The sequence below is a fragment of the Mangifera indica genome, unplaced genomic scaffold (genome assembly GCF_011075055.1).
Source record: "Mangifera indica cultivar Alphonso unplaced genomic scaffold, CATAS_Mindica_2.1 Un_0037, whole genome shotgun sequence".
Lineage (NCBI taxonomy): Eukaryota > Viridiplantae > Streptophyta > Magnoliopsida > Sapindales > Anacardiaceae > Mangifera > Mangifera indica.
The window spans coordinates 99145-116369 of record NW_025401129.1 but is presented as its reverse complement, the minus strand read 5'-3'; the positions used below and the strand labels follow the sequence as shown (position 1 = coordinate 116369).

The window sequence follows — 17225 nt, the reverse complement described above, 5'->3', positions numbered from 1 at the left end:
TCTTCTGTTAATTGCCTTTTTGTAGCATAACTGTGGAATTTTCTCCTGGCTTTTTGTTCAGTCTAGTTTATTAATTTGTGCATTTTGTTGCACTTAATACCTATTATGAAAGGAGCGGCAAATTACATGCATAAGAGCCAAAGCAGATTGAACAAACAATGGTATGATGCAGCATATTTGCTAGTTTGAAGTAAATTATAAACTTTCTCTCCAAAATGATACTTTTGCTTTGGGAGTTTGATTGTTGAAGTTGAACTTTATGGAGAGCAGAAGTTCTTGTCTTTTTTATCCGTAACTTGGTGTTGTATGTTTTTTGTACTTATTTTGTATGTCTCAGTTGAAGAATTTCTTATTGATTGTGTTTTAGATTGACTTTTCTTTGCATCCGATCGGTTGGAGCAACCATCAAGTTTGGTATGGATTTTATGTTTTGATAGTCAAATTTGCATATATTAAAGGGAAGTTTCTTTTCTAATTCTTGTTTAGTAGGCTTGTTTCTCTTATGAAAAAGTGATGTTAGCCCCCTTCTATTTAAACTTTTGTTTATGGAGTCTCAATTGGTTAACCATCTCTTGTTTCAAATGACAACCCATTCCTTTTTCCAATCGCTATAAGTATTAGCTGCTCTCACATCAGTTTGTACTTAAGTTGCTAGGATTCGTAGTTTGTTCTTTAAACCACTAACCCTTTTTTAAGTTCAATCTCTCTGTTAAGCTTTTAGTATTTTCATGTAAGTTCATGGAATTTTCTTGTCTATGAACATTATCTGGACTCTATGTTTGTGTTCTAGAAATGCAATGTGTCGTTTTTTCTCTCTTTTGATCATATATTATATTTTAGTAGCCACACTGTGATGAAATGGCTTGATTGGTAGTTTTACTGACAATAAGCAGAACCTTTCTTTGTTCATTGAATGCCATGAATAATATCTTGTCTTGCTAGGTAGGGTTGCATGGAAATTTTGTCTGGCCAATGGTCACCTGCCAGTTTTGAAGGGAGTAGATATTCAACGGCTATTAATGTGTGATCCATGAGAACATATGAAACTTCTTTGCAGCATCTATTGTGGAGATCTCTCTGGGTTACAGGCTACACTGGCAGGCCGTGCTCTATGATTGGGAGATCGCTTGCTTGAGGTTTGGAATTAATTCTGCATTGCTATAGATATGTCTGGTAGTTTAGATTGTAATCCTAATATTACATTTTCCCCCACATTGAAATTTATTGTTGGTATGTTTCTGGGATTTTAAACATAATTGTGATGGACTATTGCATTTCTTGGATTTGCATAAATTTATTTCTGTTATGTTTCATTCTATATGACTTACAATAGTAGAGAAGATCTCTGTGACTGTCTTTATTTTCTCACTTGGAGTTCATTTAATTTATAATGACCTTAGATTTTTTACATTACAAGTCATACATATATGTTCTATGTGCCTATATTTGAAGTCTCTCCGTAAAGTAACATGGAGGTTTATTATGGCTTCAAAATATTATACTTCTCCAAATCAAGTGATTAGGGGAAATTTAACCCCAGTCACTATGTTATATTCTTCACTATTTCACTGCATTTATAATGGGAAATAATTGACCTCCCCTGCAGGTCAATTACAGATACAACATTATTTACTACTAAATATTTAGTGAAAATAGATACTGGTGACTTCTTATTGGTTGGTTTTCTGAAAAAATAACCCAAAAATCCCTCACCTTTCCCATTAACTTTCTAAATCCTTTATCCCTTAACCAGTAGTCACTAATATTTTGGAGTACAGATTTGCCTCAATGGGGCATCTTGACTGTTTGCTTTGGCCACCATGCTTGCCACATACCTACTTGTTAAATTTCCCTTGATTAGGCTTAAGCCATTTGATCAACAAGATATCATTGAAGGAGTGTAATTAGGGATACCTGACTCAACTCTTTATGTGCTTCTTGTAGCTCATCATTTTTCTGAAGCACTTTGGTGATAAGAGTTAGATTTAATTCCTCCAAAGAACCCAAATCCTCAACTTTCTCTGCCAACTCTTAATTCACCTCTTTCATCACCTGCACCGCGGCATCGTCTGCGTCTTCATGCTATCGCCTGCATTTTGCCTCTCAAGTCTTCAATTCCCATATCCAGTTTCCGTTTTTGATGCAACCGTTTTTCTAACTGCAGTATCTTGTGCAAGGCCTCTTCTTTCTCCCTCAAAAAAAAAAAAAAACTCATAAAAGGTTCATTTATGAAACAACAGAAATAGTATAATACAAAAAAGTTTGACAAAAAGATCTTTAATGCCACTAACTTCTCAAAATCAAATATTAAGTATAATATTTTTGAACTATATATTAAGACAAAACACCATTTGGCCATTAAATCATCATTAGAGGCCTACATAGAGAGGCAGGAGCAAACTTTCAACAAAAACATGTGTAGCTTGTCTTCTCCTCAAAACATCCTGCTCAAAGACATGGCCTTCTCATGGTACTCTTATTCCGGTTCATTTAGATTTTCGTTTGTCCTACCAATGTTTCCAGTCTGGCCTGCAAGAAAATATGGGCAGTCAATGTATACCAAGTACGCCTCTATTTGATGAACAATATATGCAGGCATGACCTACCCTAAAAGCGTGATCACATTTATTAGATATTTCATGTTTACTGAATAGAAAATCAGTAAAGTAAACAAAAAATTTTTCATTGATTAATAACCAATTTCAATTTAAAAATTGTAAAGTGGAATTCAAAAATCTAATTGGAAACACTAAATTTTCTACCCATAAAAAATTTATTATTTCCCAACCAAATTCATAATTTCAAGTCCCAATTGACAGCCTAGTCTATTGAAAAATATTTTTTCATAAAATAATAACCAATTTTAAGTTTAAAAGACGAAACATTGATAACCCAAATTTAAAAATCTAAACAGAAACGTACAAACTCACCACATACGATAAAACAAAAGATTATTATAAACAATTCTTATATAATATATATATATATATATATTTTTTAAATTTCAATATTTTAAAATTATGAATCTGATCAATTTTGCTGATTGATAATTGTCAAGGCGCAGGGAATGAATATGTTTTATAGTGAAATTATAAGTATAAACAAATTTTATAAATTTATTTGTATAAACTGATATAATATTTTATGATTATGTGACATCAGATGTTACCATATTAAATTATATGGATGAGTTTGTATAATTTATTTGTACATACAATATGACTTACTTATAAACACTAAAGATTGGTAATATGTCCTAATGTGTAAGTAATAATAACTCTACAAAATTTATTTTTATTAGAAGGCAGCAACTTTATAAAGGGCATGTACTAGGCATAGTGATTGTTTGTGGGATCATATTGCGATTAATAGAATGGAGAATGGAGAATGGAGAAGCCGCAGAGCACAAGCAATGGGTTTTCATTTCTCCTCATGATTGAAAATTGGCATCATTTTTTTCAGTGGGGCTAAAATTATTCAAAATAAGTCAACTTGTGTTTTTGGCCATTTTGTGCTAGGCCGAAAGACTTATTTTCACCCAAGGTTTGGCTCATTATTAAATTCCTATTCACTAAATTTTAAAAATCTAAACATCTAAAAGTCAATTGTTAAAGTTAATGAAATTCGTTAGCATTAAGAGTATATTTATCATTTAAATAGTAAGATTAAAAAAAAAAATTATCTCATTCCCCCCGCCCCCCGCAAACTTAAGTTTTTTCCTTTTAAGGTTTATTTTTCTTTTTTACATTTTCTAACCCTTAGAATTCAAATGATAAGCCTCTTTCCTTAGCCCAGTCCCTCTCCCTCCTAGTGTTCTTTCTCATTGATCGGCTACATCTTTCGTTTTCATGAATCGATTGCATTTTTGTCATGCATTTCCATGAAGAAGAAGAGTTTGGTTTGGCATAAACCGAAGATCAAACAATTCATGGAGACAAGCCAACGAAGATGCATGATGACAAAATTGCATGAAGATGTTGTTTCGTGAGATGAAGATTCAGCCAATTCGATGAAGATGCAATTGATTTGTGGAGACAAAAGATGCAACGAGTTAGAAAGAGATAGAGCATTGGGAGGGAGAGAGATTGAGTTGAAGAAGGTGGTTTGTTGATTGGATTCTGGTGATTGAAAAATATAAGAAAGAAAAATAAATTTTAAAAGGAAAAATATTATTTTTTAAAACTTAGGTTAAGAGAAATTGTGAGTTTTTAAAATTAAGGTGAGAAAATGAAATAGTATTTTATTTTTTTATTTTACTAGTTAAATAATAATTATACTATTAAATTTAACAAATTTTGTTAATTTCGTCCTTTTCTTTTTCTTCTTAAGGTGATTTTTTCCTACCTTTTAATTTATAAATTGTGGCCAAAATTTTGTTATCTTTTGCTCTTGTCTCCTTAAATTTTATAAAATAAATAAATATAATAATATTTTCTTATTAATTTATATATACAAATTAATATGTATAGCTGTGATTAGATGATTAAATAATTTATTTATTTTTTAATTCAAAATTATTTAATAGATAATTATTCAGTTTTATATCACACCAATAGTTTTTATTTGGTGGAATTGCTGACCGTGATTATTGTTATGGAGATGAGTCAATGATAAAGGTAAATTATGGTCTTGTTATTAATCAATTTTTTCATTATTTTAATTAACAAAAAAATTTATTCATTATTTTTTATTTATTTTTTTCTTTCTCATAAAATATGTGATAAATATTTGTATAAGTTTTTTGTTTTGATTCTTACAAAACAAAAAATTTCAAAGGCCCCTCTGAAATTTTTTATTGTCTGCAATTTTTCGTTTATTATGTGTTTTTAGACAAATATGTCAAATAATGATTTATTTTTAATTTTTTAATCATTTTCAATATTTAAAAAATACACAAAATTCATAAAAAAGTACATCTTATTTTTCCTTTAAATTCATTTTATTTGTTAATTAACTTTTTTTGCAATCACAAGAGACTATTACACTTGATATTAGTTTTATTTTTTTTATAACGAAAAAATTTTATTTGAATTAGATCATTTCTTCAAAACTGAATTAATCATCGAACAGATAAAATTTTAGGTTTAAAATTTTTAAATATTATTATAAGAAATTTAAACTTTTTTATATTTGAAGTACCAATTCATTGTAACTCAAACTATTAGATGCTTCATTGCATGCGGAAACGATAAAACAAAGAAGATGAAAGTTCTTGCCAAGCAACCCTAAATTCATTTTAAAAAAGAAAAAAGACAAGCCAAGCGAATCAACAATCACGTTCACGGTTCACATGTATGAAAAGGAATTTCATTGTGACCCTTCATAATTTATAGCCTTTTTCCTCTCATGTTCTGATTGTTCTCCCCTATAATTTGATGGATTCAACCATATATTATAATCTTTGTCACACCCACCATTTGTTCAGTGGTATTAAGCAAAAGATAATTCTTATGCCTGGCAACTTATAGATCCATACTATACTATCACTTTTATTAATCACCAATCTCTTCAGAAAATATGTTCAGTGGTATTAAGCAGAACCAGTGCTTTCTCCCTTGTGTGTGTGGATGGAGATTCATCTCCATGAATAAATTGAAATGGACGATAATTCCGAAATGACATTAGATCTGATTTTCTTATCATACCAGCGAGCCTGTCTATTCCCTTAACATGAGTGATGGCTGCAATGTTGAGTTTATTCAAGAGAATTTATAGAAATGACCCATCATTTATCCCACAAAAGTTATACCAACTTTTTTTCAAAAGAGAGATTTAGGTCATACAAATGTAAAAGTTTAAATTTCACCATCGATATTTTAAGAAAGATTTAGAAGGTAAAAGTAAGAGTTTCAATTCTACCAATAACATTTTAAAAAAGAATTAAAACATAAAAAAAAAATTTAAATCTCACCGATGATATTTGAAAAGAGATTTAGAGTATAAAAATAAGAGTTTAAATCCCACTAATAAAATTTTAAATATTAAACTCTTAACTAATTTGATATAGTGATTATGAGGTTTACTATTGAATCTAAAGTTTCACTTGTTTAAACTGGTTGATTCAGTGTGTAATAATTATAAAATTAGTTATTAAATTTAAAATTTTATTTATTTGATATAACTCATTCATTTTCAAAATAACATCGAACTCAAACCAGCCCCTACTAATCACGTTGTTGGTCGGTCCATGTATGCTGAGTATTCTTTTGTTTTTTTGTTGACATGTAGTTTTCCCTCATGGAATTTCTCTTATTCTTGATAGAGTCTTCTCATCCAATGATTAATCTTCATCTAACTTAGACAAATTAACAAAACAGTCATATATATATATATATATATATATATATATATATATATATATATATATATATATATATATTAATCTATATATATTTGCACGATTTTCATGCATTCAAGTGGGTGAGGCTTCACGCCTCAGTTTTTTTGAATCATTAGTCATTAAAAATACCATATAAACTAAACTGCGAAAAAACATGCATTTGACAAAGTATGAACTATTTTTAATGAGTAATCCTTTATATATATATATATATATATATATATATATATATATATATATATATATATATATATATATAAAATTTATGTATACAAATAATATATCATTATGTGATTGGGTGTTTTCATTGCTCATAAATGGCTTTAAACTCTAAGCATGAAGTGTGATGAAGGTGACCAAGTGATCCAAGCAGAATCACACACCGAAACACACAGTGAAAGACAACATGATGAACAATGAGAATTTAGGGTGACCAAGTGATCCAAGCGGAACACACACCGAAACACCCAGTGAAAGACAACATGATGAACAATGAGAAATTAGGGTTTGAGTTGCCCCACCACTTTGTTTCTTCTTCATAGCGCCATCAGTAATTGGATACTCATGCAGATTCATTGTGTCTCTTCTGAAGTCTTTCACAATTCCATCATGAAGAATTATCAGTTGTATGTAAGGTGATTAAGGGTCTTGTTATTTGTTTTTAAAATTTTTCTTTAGATGAAATAGAAGATTTGTAATTGTTTATGTAAAGCATAGTGTAGTACTATTATCTATGTAGACCAAAAAAAAAAGTCAAAGACTTATTCCCACCTAAGGTTTAGTATATTCTCAAACTCTTATCTGTGAAGTTTTAAAAACTCAAATATCTATCTATAAATTGTTAAAGTTAACAAAATCTGTTAGTTTTAGAGATAAAATCGTCATTTAATCAATGCTACTAAAACAATTAAACTCCTTCCCCCCTCTTCACCTTGAAGTTTTGTGTATTCACAAACTCTCACCTATAAAATTTTAAAAATTTAAATATCTATTTATAAATTATTAAAATTAACAAAATATGTTTATTTTAGGGTAAAATCATCCCTAGAGTTAAAAAAATACAAAAAATCATTCTAACCAGATCACAGTAAAAGAAGATGAAGAAAGCAATGCATCTTGGCAACTGAAAAAGTATTATTCCCACCCAAGATTTGTTGAAAACCCAAACTCTGAGTCTTTGAGCATCTATGACAAAGATGTCGTCTTCATTATGATATTGTCTTAGAGAGAAAGATTTTATTGGGAGGGTGATCCTCGGTGGCACAGAGAGAGAGATGATAGTCAGATTCTGACACTGGTTAAATTTGGTTGAAAATGAAATCTTAGGGGGGAAATATAATTTTTCAAAGTTCAATCATAGGACAAATTATTAGTTTTCTAAACCAAAAAAGAAAATAATAAAAAATTTTATTATTTTTAATATATTATAGTTAAATCAAAATTTTATCTCTAAAGTTAATTAAATCTATTAATTTTAACAACCCATGAATGAGAGTTTGATTTTTTCATATTTAATGGATACTAATTTATTTTTTAACAAACCTTGGGTGGGAAAAAGTCTTCTGGCCATATTTTACAAGAAGAACTATTTTGACACGAAACTAATACTATTTAGTTATAAAATAAACCCATATGCATCCACTTTATGTACATAAGTAAATATATATTTGATGTGTATCATCAAGTGATTGAATGATTTTAAATTAACGATAAAATAATCTCTAATCTCATGATAATATATATTTATTTATATATTTAAAATACGTCCGGATAATATTGCTCTTAGTTATAATCCTTAAATTTAGACTTAATTGAAATATATTAATAACTATTTTGTAATAATATCTATAAAAATAAATAAATAAATAAAAATTTTACTTTTGAATATTTTAATTTTTTTCCATATTGGTTGGTCACCATTTCGTTGAACCATAGCTTTTGAAGGGCCTGGAATCTTGAGAAAATAAAAAAAAACTACAGAATATTAATTAATTTGATAATGGAATAACTAATTAAGAATCAATCGACAACTAAGCATAAATCGAACAAAATTTCATGGGTGATTTTGTTAATAAAAGTGCGTAATTTAATTGATCATAATCAAAGATTCTCCTATCCACATCTTGACTCTTGTATGTTTTGAACAATATTTTAATGTGATATTATGAAATTAATCATCCTGTCCTATCATACATGTATTAATCAAGGGTTATAAGGGGGCCACACATAACTGATTAAGCTTAGTTTCTTTAAATCACCATCGCTCATTAATTTAAAAAAAAAAATTAAGAAGAAAAAGAAAAGAGAAGGGGATTGATCTCCACCTACCCCTGATTAAAAAAACAATTATAATTATAATGTAGATATTAAAAATAATATATATAGGCTCCCTAGCAAAACTGAGTGTGTTTATATATATATTTATTTATTTATTTATTTATTTATTTATTTATTTATTTATTTATTTATTTATTTACAAATATTAATAGATTATCAAAAAGTTTTTGCATTAATAAACAAATATATCTTTAAGCACTTCTGAAGCCAATTTTTCTTTATTCAATTCTTTGGTGCAAAGTAGGGTTAAAGTCGAATCGAGTCAGTTTGAGCTCAAGCTACTTGTTAGATTTTCTAATTAAAAATTTTGATACAAAACGACGTCGTTTTAACCAATATGTATTAAAATGATGTCATTTTAATAACGAAAAACGAGTTGGACTGAATTTAAACCGAGTTTGAGTTTGACTTTTACGAGTTCGACGAGCTCGAGCTTACCTATATATGAATCGAGCTGAACTCGAACTTAGCTTGAATCAGCCCTAGTGCAAAGGAAGCTGCAGTGGAAATTAAAAAAAAAGAAGCCTTTTGGAGCAAATATTTCTTTGCTGAAGTATAATATTTCTTTTATTTGATCACCTAAGTAGCAATTATTAATGGATATTTGTCTACCTTATGGCAATAAATTTAAATAAAGTAATGTCTTGTTTATATATTTTTGAACATATAATTAAATATGTAAACATTTTTCTTAGCTAGAGTAGGTTTTTCTTTAATAGGAAAAAGTTTTTATTTTTAATTGAACTAAAATAACACGTCATCTATATTATTATTATTATTAGTAGTTAATTGTACGAGTAATTGTCTTGTTAATATGGGTTCTGTTTTAAAACTTTCTTATGAACAACATTTTTTAAATGTGTCGAGGATCAGTACAGACACAAGTATGTGTGCACTGATTTCTATTGAGAACTGCAAATTAAATTAAGCAGCAGAAATCAATTTTCCAGCAAAATGAAACTATACATTCAAGGAAAATTTCCATTTCCATATTTAAAGGCAAAAATAGGGGCCTTTGACCTTTGTCACAGGATGAATTTTCTTGACCTGTCTATATAGTATTCTTGATGTACTGTTTTGAGGATCAACCTTGTATGCGTCTACATTTTGACTTAAAATCACTAGTTTCTTCTGTCTTAGACTTATGAGGGAAGTGGCTCTAACTTTCAATCAGTTTATATAGGATTTGAGTAATCTCTTCTTCAATATGCTATCACAATAATATTACGCATGTTTCATAACTAGAGCATCCCCAACTACAAATATTGTATCTACGAACCTAATAATCACACACACTTACTTTTAAACGTCCCACCATTCAAAGCCCTATGATAGCTCCCAACCTGAGCCTATGGTACCTTCTCTTTCTCTCAATCACAAACCCATTTACACACATTTTTAAGCCTTCTAGTTAATATTCAATAGGATGATATGTTATCCGGTGTCAAATTCGTCGTCTATAATGAATATAAAAGTTACCCAATTCCTGGATTTTATGTAAAAATATCGTAGGGAGATGGGAGCCATAACCGATTTGATATTTACTAATACAAGGATATTGTAATAAGCAACATTAGTAACATTCATGATTATAATTAGTACTTTCCTTCAATCCTTTCTGGTTTTTTATCAGTAATAAAATGAGAATCTTGATCCAGATACAAAATATCGTACTATAAGATATTGCGCACATTAATTTTTCTGAATAAAATTATGTATAAACTTATCTTTACAAAAGGATAAGATAGCCGTTCTTTCGACTGAACATACACATGCACGGAGTGGGTAGCTTCTATCTTCACCAATAATGGAGGGAAAACAGGCAATGAAATGTGTGGATAAAACAAAACTGAGCAGAGGGAGAGACAAAGGCAGATGGATCATTTTTCATGTTTCATTTAACTAAAATGTTTCATTACATTTACAAGTTCTCAAATAAAACAAGTCTGAGTCTTCTGCAATGCCCCATCTACACCCTCCACTTCTAAGTCTCAACCACTTACTTCTTCCTTGGGATTCTCCCTAAGTCAACTACTTTTTTTGCTCCTACTATAAATAACAAACACAGATCTCACACTTCTCTTCCAACGTACAGTCAAAGGCAGTGCCAAAACATCATTATAATTAAATATCTCCTTAATTCTCTCCTTCTTTGTCTCTTCTATTTTTGTGCAATAATGGAGAAAGAGGATGTTGCATCAATTTCTTCAGCACCAGCCACACCAGGCACTCCTGGTGCTCCTCTGTTTGGCGGGTTCGAAGGAGAGAGAGATGGCTTTGGAAATGGAAGAAGATCATTTCTCAGAAGTCCATGCAGGTGCTTCGGTGTTGAAGAATGGGCCATGGAAGAAGGGAGACTCCCTCCTGTCTCTTGCTCAATCTCATTCCTTGTTCCCCCTCCTGTCTCTCTTGCAAGAAAGGTGGTGTAATATATAGAGTAATACTATACATATCCATTACACAAATTGATATATATTGATTGAATATTATTTTTTATTAATTTAAAATCACTTATATGATAAATATAGTTTTATTGTAATATATAATGTCTAAGGATTCTCAAGTGAGAAGTCTTTTAGCTTAATATTTTGGTGTATTGATTTCAGGTAGGGGCTGAATTCATTGGCACATTTATACTCATGTTTGCGGGGACAGCCACAGCCATTGTGAACCAAAAAACAAAAGGGGTGGAAACCCTACTCGGCTGCGCCAGCTCCACCGGTCTCGCTGTCATGGTCATCATATTGTCCATCGGCCACATTTCCGGAGCCCATCTCAACCCCGGTGTCACCATCGCCTTTGCTGCCTTAAAACATTTCCCATGGAAAAACGTAAACACATATATAAACTACATTTCTTCACCTTTCATTTCTAATTGTTGAAGACTTAAATTCGATTTCATTTATGGTCAATGTTTGCAGGTTCCAGTATATATAGGAGCACAAGTAGCGGCATCATTATGCTCATCATTTGCACTGAAAGGGATATTTCATCCGTTCATGGGAGGGGGAGTGACAGTGCCTGCAGAAGGATTCGCATATGGGAAAGCTTTTGCTTTGGAGTTTATTATCGGATTCAATCTTATGTTTGTCGTCACCGCCGTGGCAACCGACACTCGGGCTGTAAGTGCATGCTTGCCGTTCAATCAATTATTATTTGAGTCTCCCTTTTCTCTTTCTTTGATCACTCCCGAACTAGACGGCCCTCCCGTGGATTATGCAAGCAAGAGACACGAGTCTCTCTATTTCTTTTATTTTAGAAAAAATGACATTGTCCCTCCCCAAGTGTGGCCACAAACCTTTTCTACCACTAGATTTCATAAATAACACTTTTCCACCTAAAATAAAACTCTCTAAATAAAATAAATTGATACAGTGCTAAAACTGAGAAATCACCATTTTATTTTCACTATTTTAAATTTTCAAAATTTTTATATAAACCTAAATTAACAAAAATTAAACAAGAGTGACAATAACGTATAATTATATATTTGAAAATTAAATATTATTTTTAAAATATTAGAGGTATTAATGAAATTTCTAAAAGGGTTTTAAATTTTAAAAACAGTTTAGGAGTATTTTGAAAAATTTTAAATTTTAAATATACCCCTTAATAGTTTTAAATATAATCATTATACTTCAAAAAATTGAAATTAGAAGTATAAATATCATATTATAAACTATTAAAATTATATAATTTGTAAAATATATGAGTGAATTTGATATTTTTGTAGGGATTGATTTATATGTTCTTAAACTTTTTTTAAGGGAAAAATTGTTATGTTTGTAATATTTGGGTATGATTTGTAAACAATTATTTTTTAATTTTTAAAATTTAGAGATAATAAAATTATTATTTTACTTTTACTCTATTACTTTTTTCTTTTAAACAAAGTTTGATTTTGGGTGGAAAAGTGTTATTTGTGCAACTAAAGGTGCAAAGTTTATACGCGAAACATCGGGCCGGAATATGTAATTTACTGCACATGCAACTTAAGAGGCAAAATTCAAGAAAAGAAAGTTGGCGTCCGGGCAAGTTTCCACCCAGTGGTATTCATTAAATGCCACTGACAATAATTTACCCGATGCACACTTGTCCACATCCCTCCAAAACCAACTAAAATGACCCCACAACATCCAGACAGTTTCAATTTTTACTAAACATTTGCCTCACCAAACTTTCAAACCACCTTTGTTACCCTCGTCTGACCCTCCATTCAATTGAGCTTGAGAGCTGAAACTGTAACTAATTAAATCTCTTATAATTTAGTTGTCAATTACCATGTTGAGGAAATGATTTTGATGAAATTAAGACTAATTAATGTGAAGATGTCTCTGCAACTGTGATGTTTACGCAGGTGGGGGAGCTTGCAGGAATAGCTGTGGGAGCTACTGTGGCTCTTAACATTCTCATAGCCGGGTATTGCATTTCACACTTTCATTTTATGAGGCCTTTTTCTTATTTTATCAAATAACTTTTAATTTATTTTCTGTAGACAGTAGTTTATCAAGACCTTTTCAAATTATGATAAACGTTTTTTAAATTTATTTTACAGTTTTTAATTAAAGTATTTAGTAAATGTTCTGTGAAAAGCGATTTTTAAGTCAAAAAGGCTTCCGAAATCACTATTGACTAAAAAGACTTCTTTCAGGACCATTCTACAATTCTGCAGTCTAGATCCGGTGAATGAGAATGGTGAAAGCTGAACCACCAAAACCATGCGCATAAATTTTTGAGAATATAAACTGACACACAGACACATATCATAATGTGATTTAATGAATTTTTTTTTTAAATAATATTTAATCACATAATAACACATCATTTACATATTTTATATATTCAAAAATTTATATGCAAAATATTATTCAAACTATTACTATGATCAGTTGAAAATTATTTTCTTGTGTTACCTTGCAGACCTTCTACTGGCGGTTCAATGAATCCAGTGAGAACTTTGGGTCCGGCTGTTGCGGCAAACAATTATAAGGCCATATGGGTGTATCTAACGGCTCCAATCCTAGGAGCACTATGTGGCGCGGGATGCTATACTGCAGTCAAACTACCAGACACAGAAGGTGAAAGTCATGAAAGGCCTACTTCAGCAGCAAGCTTCAGAAGGTGACAAGATGGAAACAACTGCTCTATATCAGTGGTACATACAAAGACAGAGAGAATAAGAAACGAATAAGTTTGATAGTTGTATCAAATAAATGTATGATAGTCAGGCTAGAGACTTTGGGAATGGGTGAAGTATTGAGTTTGTAATATATGTGTAAAGGATTGAGATGTAATCTCCTATGTCAAATTTCCTCCAAAATCCTATAAATCTTGATCTCATATTGACAATGACAACAAAGCTAAAGGCAATCATAGGCATAAGGTGGTAACTGACATGAATGGTTTCTGATATTAGTATTACTCGCAAGCAAAATTAAATTGGAAAAATAGCTTCAAATTTTGGAATACAGGACATTGCAGGTCATTTGAGGTATAACTGTTAGACATTTTCGTCATTATATCATTGATTTCATCCTCAGAGTGTCCATGTATTCTTGATACTAATTCATTTTACTGATTAAATCATTGATTTGATCCTCACGGTTTCCAGACTCTCCGCCATCCTTGAATCTTTGTTTCTTCCCCAGCAGTCCTCCTTCTGGTTTGCTAAGTAGAAAAGGCCCCAAAAATTTGATCACCTCCTTAAAATGTGGACCAACATTGGCAATTTCATGAATTAAATCTTCAATGCAAATCATGCCATATTTCCCCAATGTCTGCCAAATTTTAACAATGCAATAAGACACTAAATAATTACAGAAGTCTAGGAAAAAATAAGTAGAGAGAGTCATGCAAAGATTAATATATGGGTAGGAATACAAAGGAAATGAACATTTGAGCAAAATACATTACCTGTTCAATAATGTTATTATCCGTCAGAGGAATTCTTTGTTTCTCTATCTTCGCATATCCCTTCTTGTAAATTAACTCCTTCACATTTGTCAGATTAGGGTATCTACAAGTACAAATATTAAGGGAAAAATATCATCAATACAATATTGACAACATTATAGCTAGGGCTGGACTCGAACTAAGCCCCATTCGAGCTCGAGCTCAACTCAAACGTGCCCGAAACAAGTCAACCCTATACGAGCTCGGTCAAGCTCGAGCTCAAGCTACTCGCCAAATTTTTCAATTAAAAATTTTGATACAAAACGATGTTGTTTTGACCTATATATATTAAAACGACGTCGTTTTAATAACGAAAAACAAGCCGAGTTCGAGCTTGGCTTTCACCAGTTCGAGCTCAAACTCAAGCTCAACTATATGTAAACCGAGGCTAGGCTCGAATCCAACCCTAATTATAGCAATTAAAAAATTTAGAAAAGCACAAGTTAATTGACATTCTTAAGAGACAATGGAAATACAAGGTAATACAAAGTGGTTATTGGGTGGTAAAAGGGAGCCCAAGGAGGTTATAGCCGCTTAATGCTGAGTGAAATACCCAAGAAAAACCAACAATATACCATCTACATTGACTTAAACCTATGTGTAATTGACACCTAAGGGCTTATTATTACTCCACAGATATGCAAGTTCTTTAAAAATTATTTGCATTGGGAAATTTAAGATGATAAACTTAAAAAATGATTTCCTGTATAAGCAGTTTGATTGAAGGAACGAAAGCTATTGATCCATCAACACCAGCAGTACTCCCACATCAAGTACAAAAACCAAGAAGCTTAAATTAATTATATTGGTAGAACTTGATCATAGTTGTATCCTTCAACAGAGAGTGCTCTTCTTGTTACCTAATTAAGGGTAATAGAAAATAAGATAAAAAAGTTATGCAGTTTCATTATCACACAGTTTCATGGGATGTAGCATGTGTTCGTTGTTTGCTCCTCACACTGAACATCCATAAGATCATATCACAAAATAATGGAAAGTGATGTTTGCTTGTCTTACCCATAAGTGACGTATGGCTCCACCTTTTGCAGCTGTTGTAATATGCCTTCACTAGACATGGCAAAGACACCACTGAAGATTTTTGTCAATCTTAGTTTGTACAGGATCTTCCTAGTTTTTGGGTGCATGTCATTTTGCCTGAATATAATGATATTGAGATATCAGAACCCTAACAATACAAAGCATATATAATTTCAGGTAAATCACAATAGAATGCAACCTACCCTTGTATGCGTATGATAAAAAGCAACTTAGATTTTGGCTTCACAAGAGCTGATTTGGCCCCTTTTCCCCTCTGTTTCATTCTGATAAGGTCCAGTTCCTATGCAGATACACAAGTTAATAATTGTTAATATCAGACCATAGTTACACTAATCATTTTACTGCATACAAAAATGGGCAAACACAAAAAGTTATGCAAGACAAATAAAACAATAGCAGTTTATTTGAGACTATCATAGTTCTTCAATCCTGGCAAAAAATTATGGAAAACTCACAAATTAAAAAAATAATTACAAAAGACTAGAGCTACTATGAGAACACTTTCCGAAAGGCAACGTGCTTTGTCCATTATTTTCTCTCACACAAGCAACACATTCACCATATTATCAATTTAAACACTATGCCAACTCAAGTGAAAATATTTTACGCTGAAAACACCAGATATTCAATAAAAAAGCCTTAAAAATAAAACAGAATGATAGAAGGTTACCTGCGCTCTAAACTGTTTGATAAATTCCTCAGGTCTTTTAATATCCTCAACCTTCTTTTTCTTATTGTTATTCTGTCCATATTTTCCCAACTCTAGCTGAGCTTTTCTCGTGAGCGCCAAAGATTCAGTACTTTTCCTTTTCTTCAACACAGTCTCTGATATATATGCTAACGGCTTTGCCTCCCCTTCTGCCATCTCTATTTCTACCAGAGGCGCGTACAAATCAGTGGCCGGCGACACGGTGCGGAGTTGGAGATGTGTTTGAAGGAACTCAAAGCGCTTGAATTAGGGTTCTGTCTTGAGGCTTAGATTATCGGCGGGGCTTATGTTGGGCCCAAAATCGATAATTGAAAAAAGAAACCTCCGTCTGTCTACTTAACAGTTAACGTTGTCCATGCATATTGCCTTATGGTTGATTTTTTTTAATAGGTTTAAAGTTTAGGGTTTAAAGAGATATTATAGTAAAAAGGTAAACTGAATTTGATTTAGGGGTAGATCTAACAATCAGGCTATTGAGTTAAGCCTCACTATTCAAGCTTTGAGCAAACAATTTTAAGCCAAAGATATTATAATCATACCCTAAGAATACATGAAATGATTCAATAACCCCGACCTATAATCATTAAACAAACAAACAAACAACAAAACCAATCTCTTAATCAATCTTGATTAAGCTCAAAATTTCTCGCCTAATCAAACTTTAGGTGTAAACAATCTTTATTCAATCCAAGCTAAAAATATCTATTAAACAAAATATTTGTTTAAATTAATCTATAATGAATAAGATCCCACTCAAAAAATTTTCTTCAAGCCAAACAATTAGCCTTCGGGTTTGCCCAATTCAAACAACCTATTTATAAGGTTAAT

The 17225-nt window shown here is 31.2% G+C and overlaps 2 protein-coding genes across 2 annotated transcripts; one reads left to right on the top strand and one right to left on the bottom strand.

Moving 5' to 3' along the window:
* Nucleotides 1-10567: 10567 nt before the first annotated feature.
* Nucleotides 10568-14036, top strand: LOC123206452 (aquaporin NIP6-1-like). The gene is made up of 5 exons (XM_044623653.1): nt 10568-11097; nt 11284-11508; nt 11599-11799; nt 13035-13096; nt 13598-14036. Exons 1-5 carry the CDS (start codon nt 10855-10857, stop codon nt 13800-13802), a joined length of 936 nt encoding a protein of 311 aa, XP_044479588.1. The 5' UTR covers nt 10568-10854; the 3' UTR covers nt 13803-14036.
* Nucleotides 14037-14098: 62 nt separating this feature from the next.
* Nucleotides 14099-16720, bottom strand: LOC123206453 (60S ribosomal protein L7-1-like). The gene is made up of 5 exons (XM_044623654.1): nt 16359-16720; nt 15871-15968; nt 15647-15784; nt 14591-14693; nt 14099-14454 (listed from the first exon to the last, which is right to left on the bottom strand). Exons 1-5 carry the CDS (start codon nt 16551-16553, stop codon nt 14239-14241), a joined length of 750 nt encoding a protein of 249 aa, XP_044479589.1. The 5' UTR covers nt 16554-16720; the 3' UTR covers nt 14099-14238.
* Between the last annotated feature and the right edge of the window lie 505 nt (nt 16721-17225).